Source organism: Alligator sinensis, unplaced genomic scaffold, assembly GCF_000455745.1.
Source record: "Alligator sinensis unplaced genomic scaffold, ASM45574v1 scaffold222_1, whole genome shotgun sequence".
Classification (NCBI taxonomy): Eukaryota; Metazoa; Chordata; order Crocodylia; family Alligatoridae; genus Alligator; species Alligator sinensis.
In genome coordinates this window covers 2,024,772-2,037,792 of record NW_005841912.1, presented here as the reverse complement: position 1 = coordinate 2,037,792, position 13,021 = coordinate 2,024,772, and the positions used below count along the sequence as shown (strand labels likewise).

Below are 13,021 nucleotides of genomic sequence, written 5' to 3'. Positions count from 1 at the left end.
CTGCTGAGAAGGCAAGAGTGGCTGACAATGATCTTGGGCCTCCAGCTTCCCTTCTTTCATTCCTCCTGAATGTGTGGTCTTTCCTTTTTCCTGTGGTTCAAAGGAACGTTATTTCTAGTGTTCATAAGACATGATCTTTCCTGTATGATACAGTCATATAAGTAAATGATCAGTGATACTATGCTTTTTTATCCTTGCTTGACAGATGCCAACTGACTCCAACTTGCTCTCCCACAGTAATGCAACTGCCACAAAAGTACTTCCTACTTCTAATGTTCAGATGTGCAAATGTAACAGAGATGCATTCTTTTGAGGGAAGAGAAAAGGGCAAAGAGAAATATTGATCATTGCTTGTATCCCCTAATGCAATTTAAATGCTGAAACACCAACTGTCCACAGTACAGCCAGAAACATTGGCAGCACTGCAGCTGACTCTGTACTGATGTAAATGTGTAGAAATACTTTTATAAATCACAGGCGCCGCCTTCAGGCAGTACACCATAATGTTTCCTTTTTTTTCTTTAGAGAATGTAAGAACATGCTTAATTCAACAGACATTCTATTACTTTTAAATTGATTCCTTACTTCCCCTGAAACTTGTGCAAGAGAAAGTTGGGTACAAGGCTTTGCCTTGGAAAGTCTTTCAGTATAATCATAAAATACAAGAAACAAGGACAAAAGTACTAACACAAAGTAATACACGCAATAATATTTTGCTTAAATAGAGATCCTCATACCATAGATCTTTAAGCATTTTGCAAAGTTGAGTGTTTCTGGATGCAATGGATTGTTGAAGTAACTGAAATAAATGGAGATCGAGTGACTTTGCCACAGTCAGAGTGTCTTAGGAACATAATTTGGATTTTCCAACTCAAGAGTTACTCCTATTTGGGGCTTCCACAAAAAAGGAAAGGGTTACATATACATCTATCTCCATACTGCATCATGCTCCACAGGAGGCAGAGAAGGAAAGCAGTCTCTTAAAGTTATACTGCATGGACCGGAATACTGTTGCCCTAAGCAGGGGAGTAAACGATAAACTAGACCCAGCAATCTACAGAAGGTCCATTTCTACTGTAGATGCCCTGTAGTCTTGTGTAGATGCACCCTCAGAGAAACAGGCCTCAACAGAGATTTAAAACAAACAAACAACTAAAAGGCTTCAGAAGCACCTCACAAGAAGCACCTAAATTAGTAGGCAGTTTCTGAAATTTTAGTCTTACCGTTCACTTGTTTCTCTCATAGGAGTGTTGTGAAGGTTGACTGCTATCTGTACAGCCAGTAGGTAAGAACCCCTTTAAAAATACCAATCTAGAAGGCAGCACAGTGAACTTTCATTCTGCAACTGGTGGCCTATATATTTCAAAAGTGAGGAAGTAGCACCCCCCTAGCCATCCATTGAACAGGCAGGATACAGAATTTCAGGTCTGCAAAGCTGCCTGTCTAGCACTTCTCATGGATGTATTAAATCTACCTTAGTTTTAAAGAGAAAATATTGTTTGTCAGATCTTTCAGTGTTTTTGGAAAACACAGGGATGTGTTATTCTTACTGCTCTGGTGAGTACATATATGCTATTATACACCTTGGTGTATGGGAGGTGATAAGTAAATCCAGGAGTGGCAATTACAAACTTCTAGTTTTAAACAAAATGTTTGGAAAAAAAATCTTCTATGTATTATTTACTTGTCAAATCTGAGACAAACCTTTTCCACAGCTCCAAGTACCAGAAGGTATTTTAGCCAACTGGCAGAGAAATTAATGTAATTCTTTTGTCAGGGAAGCAGGGAAAAACCTCCAAAAAGCCCAGCTTCTCTCTGCCATGGCTAATGTGTGGGGCAATCGCATTGTTTCTATTCTCTGCTTTTTTAACAGAGTTGAATGGGTCAAATACAGCACTTATCTTTAAAAGACATACAATGCACAAAAGAATCTGTCCCAATGCTAAAGCAAACATTGGGAGAACAGGTCATTCAAGCCAAATCTTGTTTCCTACTCTGGTTTCAGCAGTTGTGACATACTAGTCAAGGTCTAATTTAATTCCCAGTGAATTCAGAGACCCCTTCAATTGACCTGAACACAAGTTGCATTAGGCTGTCCTTATTTTATTTATAAATAAAGTCCTCTCCATCTAGGACTGATAGTTACCACTGACATCAAAAAAATCACCCTCTTCCCACAAGGAGATTGGTTCAAACAGAAAGGACTGATAGACAGGGGAAATAGTGGCCAGGAAAGGCAAAAACAGGATGGCATCCAAGCATGACCATTATAAAAACTACTTAAAAGAAAAAAGATCTGGTATTTTTTGGAGATGAGAGGTAAGAGGGAGACCTATAGCAGACTTCACCTGAAAGAATTTAACCCTCTAATATTCAATGTAACAAGATACAAATGTACTAAGGCAATATTCTGCAATAATGAATGATTTATAAATTCAGAAACCTGTCAGGAAGAAGCTAAATTAACACTTATATATACACACATGCTATACTCCTAGTGTAAGACTTTAATAGGCTTGTTCTTAGTGCCCTATTTACAATTCATATTCAAGATTTATTTAGAAATATAAGGTTTGATATATGGTTTCAGATCATTATTCCTACTGGTTGGATTCCAGTTGGTCTGTTGTTCTATTTTCTAGTTTCCTTTGAAGAATCTGGTAACTTCCCAGGCCTCGTTTCCCAACTGTGAACACTGCATATGCAATGGCAGGAGGAAGGCGGGTGTTCCTGTTGCATATGACAAGCTGTCATTAAGCATGCTACCAAATAACACTTTCTTGCCTATTTCTCAATTGGTGGTTACATTTTTGCGCACACAGAAATTCTTTCAACATGTGCAATGAATAACTGTGACATCATTGGCATTTGGTGTTGCATACATATAACTATTTGCCTTGGTTCCCATAGTCACTCTTGTTTTCTTTTAACATAATCAATTTAATGTTATGTTTTACTAATTAATTTCTTAATGGACATTACACCCATTTCATAAAATTGAAAACTTCCTGAATTTAAATCCTGTGACTGATTCCAGAACAATTATATTTATGTTTCACACAGAACACTGAGGGAAAGTGTAATTAATTATCCCCTATTTTATACCTAAGAAACTGCAACATGAAGAGCTGAAGTGACTTGCCCAGTCTTGTTACACAAGAGGTGAACATCAGAGCCAAAACCTCGTGAATGTTGGCAATGAAACTGTCTCCCCACTGCTTAAACCCTTAGGTTCTGATCTTATTTCAAATGAGTTCATTGACAGTGCCAACAAAGAGGTAATTAGTTCAGCATGTAGTTTCACAAAAAAAAAGCTTCCATCATAATTGTCACTAGGACCACAACATGGGTCACTTGAAGGCCAACTGACTGACTACATGATCACTACAGAATCCGGAGAGAGGAACATCTCTGCAATTACAACCCACTGTAGTATCTAGTCTTCCAAAAAACCCATTCATGTTGTTCCCTAAACAACTATATGCAAAATATAGGTAACTATAGGCAAAATCAATTTCATTGTAAACAGAAGAGTTCCATCATCCAGTTTTATTTAACATCCATCTTCATCCCATCTTGCTTACACACTTACAAAACATCATCCTTGAAACAAAATCTAGCCTGCCAAACAATCAAAAATACCCAGTGCATTTCTCATGATATCAGACAACCACTACTTGGTTAGGAACATAAACATAATTCTAAAGGCAGCAGTATACAATTAAATATACATTTCAGTACTTTATTCTCAATGACCCTCGTTGCTTTTATGGAGTAGCTCTTCCAACAGGACAAAATGAATCACTTTAAGAAGCGTCTGGCATAAAATGCAGAGACAATATCCCTGTAAGGAGTGTCAGAACAGGATTTGGTCTTTGGTATGCGGCACAGTTGACGAAAGGTAGGAGAGAGCAGCAACAGGTTGTGCAAGAGTCCCATGAAGCTGGAGGACAACCAATACAAAGCCACAGACTGTAACGAGACAGAATAACATATTCAACAACCCAAAGTGCAATAAAAGCACTGAAATTCCAACAACACTTCAAACTACAACTATTGATTATTCTTTTTTAGAACAACCCTTCTAAATATACCTTATATTTAACAGCTACGGCTTCCATTCCAAACACACTTTTCAGTTTAAAAACTCTTCTGTAAAAAGGTGATGATTTATGAGACCGAGCATTAAGGTTCAATAAGGACAAATGCAAAGTCCTGCACTTAGAATGGAACAATCCTATGTGCCACTACAAGCTGGGGACCAACTGGCTAAGTAGCAGCTCTGCAGAGAAGGACCTGGGGGTTATAGTGGCCAAAAAGCTAAATGTGAGCCAACAGTGTGCTCTTGTGAAGAAGGCCAACAGCATACTGGGCTACATTAGTAAAAGTGTTGCCAGCAGATCAAGGGAAGTGATTCTTCCCCTCTATTCAGCACTGGTGAGGCCACATCTGGAATATTCTGTCCAGTTTTGTCCCTTCCCCCCGCCCCCCAGTATAGAAAACATAATAGACAAATTGGAGAGAGAAAGGTGAACTAAAATGGTTAGGGGGCTGGGGGACATGACTTACGAGGAGAGGCCAAGGGAACTATTCTTAGAGGTGGCTGATCACAGAACAAGGAGCAACGGTATCAAGTTGCAGCAAAGGAAGTTTAGGTTAGATATTAGGAAACACTTTCTCACTAGAAGGGTAGTAGTAAAGCACTGGAACAGGTTACCCAGGGAGGCTGTGGAATCTCCATCCTTGGAGGTTTTTAAGACCCAGCTAGACAAAGCCTTGGCTGGGATGATCTAGTTGGGGATGGTCCTGCTCTGAGCAGAGGATTGAACTAGATGACTTCCTGAGGTCCCTTCCAACCCTAATTTTCTGATTCCATGATAAAAAAAAATTGAAGTGCACTTTCTCTCTGGATCTCCTATTCTGTCTTTTCTAGGTCTGTCTTGTGGATTGTGAGCTGCTTGGCATAAGTTACTGGTTATTTTATCTCTTACAAGTACTGACCACTTCCTAAGTGTGTAACAATAAATAACTTGTGATGAGCTTAAGACATCACATGACATGTATTAGAAGAAAATAAATACCAGCATTTCTATATATAATATATTAGGCTACAGATCCTACATGCAATATTCCTCGAACACAGTTCAATATAGAACATGCATTTGTATTGCACGTTGAACACCATGAACCATCAAGTGTGGTCAGCAGTCAGAAGCTGGTGCAGAGTCCCTGGTGCAATGCACTAGGGTCGCCGAATCTCTGATTCAAATCAGAGGACCCTTTAATCTCTCCGAATCGAATCAGAACCCTCTGTGGGACGCTCCCAGCGCCCCAGCATTGCAGTGATCACGAGCCGTGCTGGTACCTCAAGGTATGTAGAAAAAACTTTTAAAGCTGTGTCTGCGTCTGAAGCACTGGTTCTCTGAATCAGCATCAAATATTCAGATTCAGATTTGGCTCAATCGAATCAGGGGCAGTGGTTCAAATCAATGAATTGAATCACTGTCCCCGATTCGGGCTGAATCCGAATTGGAATAGAATAGGGCCTGCTTTGCACACCCCTACAATACACATCATTATGGTTCTGTACTTACTGAAGGGACTGTAGCAGCAATAGGGATCATTACTACACACATCCCTCGACCCAAGATGGTAGCCAACTTCTGGAACCTGGATAGCTCATGGTTTCTAAAAGAAAAGATCTGAGGAAACAGATGGGAAGAAAGATTTTTTTTTTTAATATTGAAAACTAGATTGATTTATCAATGTTAAATGTTTTTCAACCAAGTATTCTGTTCACAAATATTATTTTCAATCACTGGGGTGTTCTAATCAAGTACATTTAAAACATTAATAAATTATTCCCTCTAATCTGTTTGGTTTCTTACAGACACTACTCAGTATTTTTCTAGCAAACTTTGTATCAGTCATCCTTCTAAAACATCTGAAGAGAGTATGACTTCACAGAATAATAGTTTTTGACCATTAAGTGAGCTTCTAACATCTGGTCTTCAAGAACAGTTCTCTGAGAAGACTGTTAAGAGGCACAGCTAATCATCCTCAAACAGTTTGATAAATAACTGAAAGAAAACAGAACAAGGTGAATAGTCAAACCTTGACTATCATTCTTCAAGAAATTTGTAATCCAAATTACTTGGGAAAATATAAAATAGAGCATGAATGAAATCTAGGTGGATGATGGAAATGAGAAAGACCTGTGAGAGATGCTCAGTAGATTAAAAAGTAACAAGAATGCGTGGAATTTTGAAAGAACATGAAGTCAGGCCTCCTCTCTATACAGTTTGTATTTTCCAATTCATGTGTTTACATTTTTTGGAAGAAAATTAAGAAATGATCAACAAGAATGTGTGATGAAGTTCATTTAAAAGTATGAAATATCCTTCTCTCTCCTTGATTATTATTTTATTTTCTTCTTAATTTGCTCCCTTCACAAAAAATAATATATATTTTGACTTAATTGAAAATGCCAGGAAAGAGACCATGGACTTTTGCATATAATTCATTAATATACATGAAATTAAGGTGTATGTGTAATTAATTATTAAAAAACCCCACAAAATACAAGGAGCAAAGTAGGTTCTTCGTTTTTTTAAAAATATCCTTTCATACGTATGTTCTAAAATTCTATGTACACTGCAATTCTTTTACTAGGTTTAGCTGCAAAATACAAATAAAAGACTGATCTCTTTACAATCTGTTTTTAGTGGGGCTGTAACCTCTCTTATGACACCAAGTACTCGCAAAGCTGGGACTGTACTTTTTTCAGACCCCTGCCAGATGTGCAGGATCAGCTTCAGGGCTCCCAGCCATAGGGCCACATGGTGTGCCCCCATGGTTGGGAGCCTGGATTGGCTGACAGGGCCCCCAGTTGCAGGACCTTGTTACCTGCGGGTGCAGGGGGAGCCTGAAATCGTGATCCTGGGCACTCCGTGCATGGACAATAAGGTGTGATAGAATTTGATGTGCATATGCATGGCAGGAGGCATGGTTGTGGGATCAAGCATCAGATCCCATCACACCTTAATGCCTGTGCAGGGAGAGCAAAGGATTGTGATCCTGCCCGTCCACTCCCCCCCGCCAGCACCAGCAAGCGGCAAACTCCTGCAGTTGGGAGCCCTATCAGCTGACCCAGCTCCCAGCCATGGGGGCACACCATGTGCCCTAGAGGCTGAGAGCCTATAGCTGATAGGGCTCCCAGCCTTGGGCTCACCATGCAGTCCTACAGCTGGGAGCCCAGCAGCTAATTTGGGCTCTTAACCACAAGGGTGCACCATGTGGCCCTGCAGTTGGGAGCCCTACTGCTGGTGTGGGCTCCCAACCCTGGGGGCACATGGTGGGATCAGCTGCAGGGCTACGAGCCACAGAGGCACATGGCGAGCCCCTGCAGCAGGGAGCCCAGATTAGCGCATGGTGCTCCCAGCCACAGGAGCACATGGTGAGCCCCATTAGCTATGAGCTCCTAGCCCCTGGTGCGCATGGTGCACCACTATAGCTGGGAGCCCAGTCAGCTGACAGGGCTCTCAGCCTCAGGGGTGCACCTGGCCACACACTGAATTATTGGTGTCAGAGGAACCAGCCTCAAAGTTAGCACACATTTTCTGTGGAATAATTTTGTGGCTTACTCCTTGTTTTATGATGCCATTAATTGTTTTAACGTGTGACCAGGTTATAACTTAAAGATGTGACTAACTGGTTAGTCACGACTTAAGTGGCAAGGGCCTTAGATGCAGAAGCAAACTCTTTCTTGCTACATAAGAAATTTCAGCCACTTAAAGATTGTGGACCATATTTGCATAAATGTGGAAAGTATATGACACTTGCTTACTTGGAAAATGGATTCAGACAGTAAATGCTGAGATGCACTGACAAAGAAACAAAAGAACCCCTACATCATCTCCTCATCTAATTTCACAATCCCTCTGCTTTCATACTTTAACAACATGCCCACTTTTTTTCCTATTTTTTAAACTTATAACTTTAATTTACTTTTTATCAAAGCTTGCTGCTCCTTTAAAACAGGAGTACCCAATCTCTGTCCCTGCAGAGGCATGACATCCAGCCTGCTGGTCTCACAGGTTGGAAACTTGACAACAGGGAGCTGTGGAAGCTTCATGCAGCCAGATCTAGCACTGCCTGGGCCACTGCCTATGCAGCAGGATAAGGGGCGGGCTGCCAACATGTCAAGATTGGGCCAAGCCATTTCTCCCCATCCACAGGTCTGGATCAGGGCTGCTTCTCCCCACTCCCTTCTCCCCCACAAATCCAGATTGGAGCTGCTCTGTCCTGCTCCCAGCATACAGATCAAGGCTGGGCAATCCCCCATCAGCCAGATCCACCCTGCAGAGGGAGCTGGTACCACCCATCCTGCACACAGGGCAAAAAGTTTGGGCACCACTGTTTTAGAATCACAATTATTATATATGTAGCCATCATTTGTGATGCATTAAAAGTAGTGTTCTACAGGTCTACTAAGGAAAAGCAAGCCAAAAATAAATACAGCCCCCAGGACTGTTACTTATGCACCAAAATTTAACCTAAGTTGTAGCCTTGTAATACAGTAATAAATGGGAGTAGGCTAATTAAAGTATTCTCACAGGAGATGCTCTCGAGTGAAGATTAAACTTCAGTAAGGTTAACCTACTAAAAAGCAGTGTCCAAAATGACATACCAGAGTTTATCAGCATTTGCTCCACACAGCCAGTATTCACACCCCTGAAATATACAGAACAATTACAGTTTTTCCCTTCTACACTATCAGTTTATAATTCAAAATGGCCATAGTATATCCATATTTTATAAAGACAGCCCTGAATGATTCCTAATCATGCAGAAAAGAACATACTTTTACACCTGTCCAACCTTTATCATCAACATACCTCCACTATTAACAAATTGAGGAGCCCAAGCGCAACTGGCAAAATCCATGTAGAATCTGGTACAGTGAGGTCTGTAAAACACAGAATTCCACCCGAACAAAACTGTTCCTGAACTGTGAAGTCAATTAAAAAAAAACTTATACGCATACACACACACACACACACACACGTGTACATCCATCAACGCATCACTGTCACCATAACATCAGTTTAAATTGGGCAGAATTCTACTTTTAAATTGGCTCTACAAAGTGAACATTTTTTGTATTATTTGTGACAATACATTCTGTTGGTAACAACTGGTAACTAACAATCCTTCCCATCTTTCCGTTAGAAGTAGAAGAGGGAATACCTATATGAGATTTATGCATTTCAAGAAAAGGTCCTTCTTGTGATGAGTAACAGTATGAACTTACAGGCAAGCCATATATTAATAATTGTATGTATTTCTGGACATTTGAAACTTGTACCCATCTATAAACAGACTGAAAAAATGACCTACATATAATCCACTAAATGCCATAAAGGAACTATACAATTCAAAGAACTTCAAAAGGTGAATTTAAAAATTAACCCATTCTTATAATGTATTTATTGCAAATATACTCTGAAAAAGTAACTTACTACTTTCACCTTGTTTACATACTGAATACTGTTAAAGCAAAGCATTTAAAGAGACTTTTAAACTAAATCACTGCACTTATAGGCAGTCTGCCAACTCAATGACATAAGGAAATATAAAAGTAAGAGCTAACAGGCTGACCAGGATTGAAACAGGTAAATAATAAAAAGTAACTTGCTCTGAATCCATTTTTTTCATTAACCAAGTACATTTTGTAATAGTAGAAAACTAACTTTCTTAAAAATGAATATGCTAACACATTACTAGACTAAGCATTATATTACTGAGCTCTATAATATTTAGCTTTTAAAGTCTAAAGTGCCAAAAAGGGCATAAATATTTTAAAGCTATGTCCACTTAAGCATAAAAAGGGGTAACATTAAAAACACCACGTGCATGAATTAATACAGGAACCAGCACTGACCATGTATCTCTTACATTATGAATATCATGGGACTTAATCAATATAGGAATATTGATCTGTTTTCTGTAGATCTGTTTTTAGTCCGATATCGGAATGGCATCAATATAAAGAAAATTTACTAGATTGGAAATTGGCCACATCAGGCTGATAATTTGGCCGATAAATGGCCCATGCACGCATGCAGCTACTCAGTGCAGCACAGACAGCGAGAAGCACAGCCCAGCAGTGTGGAGAGCTGCCTCCAGCTGGTAAGTCTGGTGTGGTGGACAGGGAGGGAAGAGGCGGGCGGGGGGGGGCAGATCAAGGCCCCCCTTGGGGAGGAAGGCATGGGGCTGGGGCAAGTGCTGCCCAACCGGGGCAAGGTGGGTGTGGCATGGAGCTGTGGCTCATCCAGGGGGCACGGGGGAGAAGGGCAGCTCCTGCTGCTGTGCACCACTTGGCCAGGAGCCACTTGTCTGACGCTTGCCTGCTTGTGCAGTGGGTCCTGCGACTGCTCCCACTGGTCATCTAAGAGGGCACTAGGGGGTGTGTGCCCCCGGATCTGCGCTGGGAGGGCTGGGGCTGCGCTGGGAAGGGGCTACGGTGAATTTGTGGCTGCAGCCTTCCCCGGCCCCCAAAGCCCCTTTCCAGAGCAGCCTTGCCCCACCAGGAAGAGCTTGGTGCAGCCCTGGCTCCAGCCCGCCCTGTGCAGATCCGGGGACACACACTCCCCTGTGTCCTTCCAGACGAGTGTTTGGAGCAGCGGTGGCAGCCGCCCATGTGCAGGAGAGCACTGGAACAGCGGCTTCCGGCTGCACGGCATGAGCTGTCCCCCTGCCCACACGCCCTGGGCACAACTCAAATCAACAACTCGAATTTTTAAAGAAACAGACAATATTAGTAAAAACAGTAACCAGAAAAAGCTATCTAGCAAACCAGATTTTTGTTTGCAGTACAAATGTTCAGAATGATCACCTTCAGAGTCTACAGCACCTACACTGTAGTTGCGCAAAGCAATGGACACGCAGAACCACACGGGAATCTGAACCCACATTAGCAAACTGACTTTGAAGGGATGGCAGTTGTCTCGAACATATAATTCTGAAATAATTCTTCGTAGGTTTTTCTTGAAATGGAACCTGATTGGAAAAAACAAAACTCCTTGCACTAAATGATAAAAAATATTATTTCAGAATGAGTAAAAGTAATTCTAAGGGCTGCACATCTCACTTTTCTCACTGTCTCTGCCTTCCATTCCCTGTATGCCAATCCCTCCCCCATTTACCTTTTATTGTAATTTGTTTCGCTTAACTTTCCAAGACAATTTCCCATGATATTGTCTCCTAGCAATATTAGATTTGATATTTTAATCTCAGTGTTGTCTGTGCCCAAATTATACTGCAAGCACCTCAGCATAGAGACTACCATTCAGATCCGCAGCATTTGTTCTGTCTAATTTACTATATGTACTTGAATCCAAGATGAGTCCTGCCCACCCCGGGTCAATGGGGGGGGGGGGGGGGGGGGGGGATGAGGAGCCTCGTCTTGGATTCAAGTACCAGCTGCTTCAGCTCCCATCTCAGTCTGGTTCCAGAACTGGAGCTGCTGGGGCTGCTGCTTGGAGCCAGCAGCAATTTGGTGAGTGCAGGTCAGGGGCCAAAGCTAGGGTGGCAGCCTGGGTTGAGGATGGGTTGCAGTGCAAGTTGGGGATCTGGCAGGGAATAGGGTAGTAATGTGTTGCAAAGTAAAAGTGTAAAATCCCAATAGGAAACTCTACACAGTTTCAGTACACTGTTGCATTTTACTCATTGATTATATGTACCAGCAGGAAAAAAGTACATAGGCATAGATTATGGCTGCAATTTTCATTTCAATAACCAGATGATTCTACAAAACAAGATCCTAATGAGGAATTAAAAATGCATATAGTTCAATCTTTTTGGGGGTTGATTCTAATATGTGGCTGATTCTAATACCCAGGGGCACTATACTTTTAATGTTAGCAGTTAACACGGAAACATTAAAAAAAAAAAAAAAAAGCCAGAATGTGATGAAAAAGCCACTGATTCTTTCTGCACAATTTGTCATTAGCCTTACATATTTGTTAACTTGCTTTTACTTTCACTTGCAATGAATGCATAAATTACTATTATAAACATGATCTTACCTGGAAACCTTTTCAGACCAACCCTGTTGCTTTCCAAAAACTGCAACTTCATAGCGAAGATGCTTTGCTAGGTTTTCTATTTCAGGCCGCAAATTTTCCAACTAGCTAAACAAAATGAAAAATTGATTATATAGAAAAATAAAACACCAAATCAGCACCCAGTCTGGAATCTCTACAGATATTTGCCAACTATTAAAAACTACATACTGCAAACAACCCAGCTTATCAGCTTATTCCTATTCCCGAGGAATTTGTGGGAGAGCACGGAGCATTTCCAACCAACACAATCAATCAGCTGCCTTACTATTCAATAGGAAGCCTAAATTTGTTCTTTTTTGCTTGTACAATACAACCTCATAAATCTGGATATCAAAAATCCAGAATTATGGAAAATCCAGCACTTTTTAAATCCGTACTCCATTGGGGAGTAGCGGCAGCCAGTCCCGGAGCAGCAGAGAGAGAAGCTTGCCCAAAGTGCTGGCTCCTCTGTCCTCCCCTACCCCCACCAGGAAATGAACCTGCCTTCAGGGCAGCCCGACACCTGTAGGGCCAGGGATGGGCTCAAAACCTCTCCATAGGGTCTCTCATGCAACACCCCCCCAAATAAAGACGCGCACCTGGCTTTTGAAAGACAGAATGAAGGAGAGGGGAGGAGGAGGAAAGAAACTTTTTTCCTAGGAGATACTGGGAACTAATAGCAAGTAACCAAGCAGCAACCCTGCTGCAGTTGCTGTCTCTGCCCCCTGCAGAGGCCAAGCCCGCTCCCACCGCCCGCTGCCGCCGGGGGAGCCTTCCAGGCGGCACTGGGAGGCTCGCACCCACCTTGGCCACGACGACGCCCTGGTGCGCGGCCAACGGCAGCGTGAGCGCGGTGCGCAGCGCGACGCTGGCACAGACGATGCTGCCCCACCAGGGCAGCCCCGTGGCAGCAT

General features: G+C 41.8%; 1 protein-coding gene across 1 annotated transcript in view; it reads right to left on the bottom strand.

Moving 5' to 3' along the window:
- Nucleotides 1–3,534: 3,534 nt before the first annotated feature.
- Nucleotides 3,535–13,021, bottom strand: part of LOC102381120 (cytochrome c oxidase assembly protein COX18, mitochondrial) — a 9,868-nt gene continuing 381 nt past the window's right edge. The window contains exons 2-6 of the mRNA XM_025198077.1: nucleotides 12,090–12,190; nucleotides 10,898–11,061; nucleotides 8,898–9,010; nucleotides 5,595–5,702; nucleotides 3,535–3,972 (exon numbers count right to left, since the gene is read on the bottom strand). Coding sequence (XP_025053862.1) covers nucleotides 3,802–3,972; nucleotides 5,595–5,702; nucleotides 8,898–9,010; nucleotides 10,898–11,061; nucleotides 12,090–12,190 — 657 coding nt within the window. The 3' untranslated portion in view covers nucleotides 3,535–3,801. The remainder of the gene's footprint in view (nucleotides 3,973–5,594; nucleotides 5,703–8,897; nucleotides 9,011–10,897; nucleotides 11,062–12,089; nucleotides 12,191–13,021) is intronic.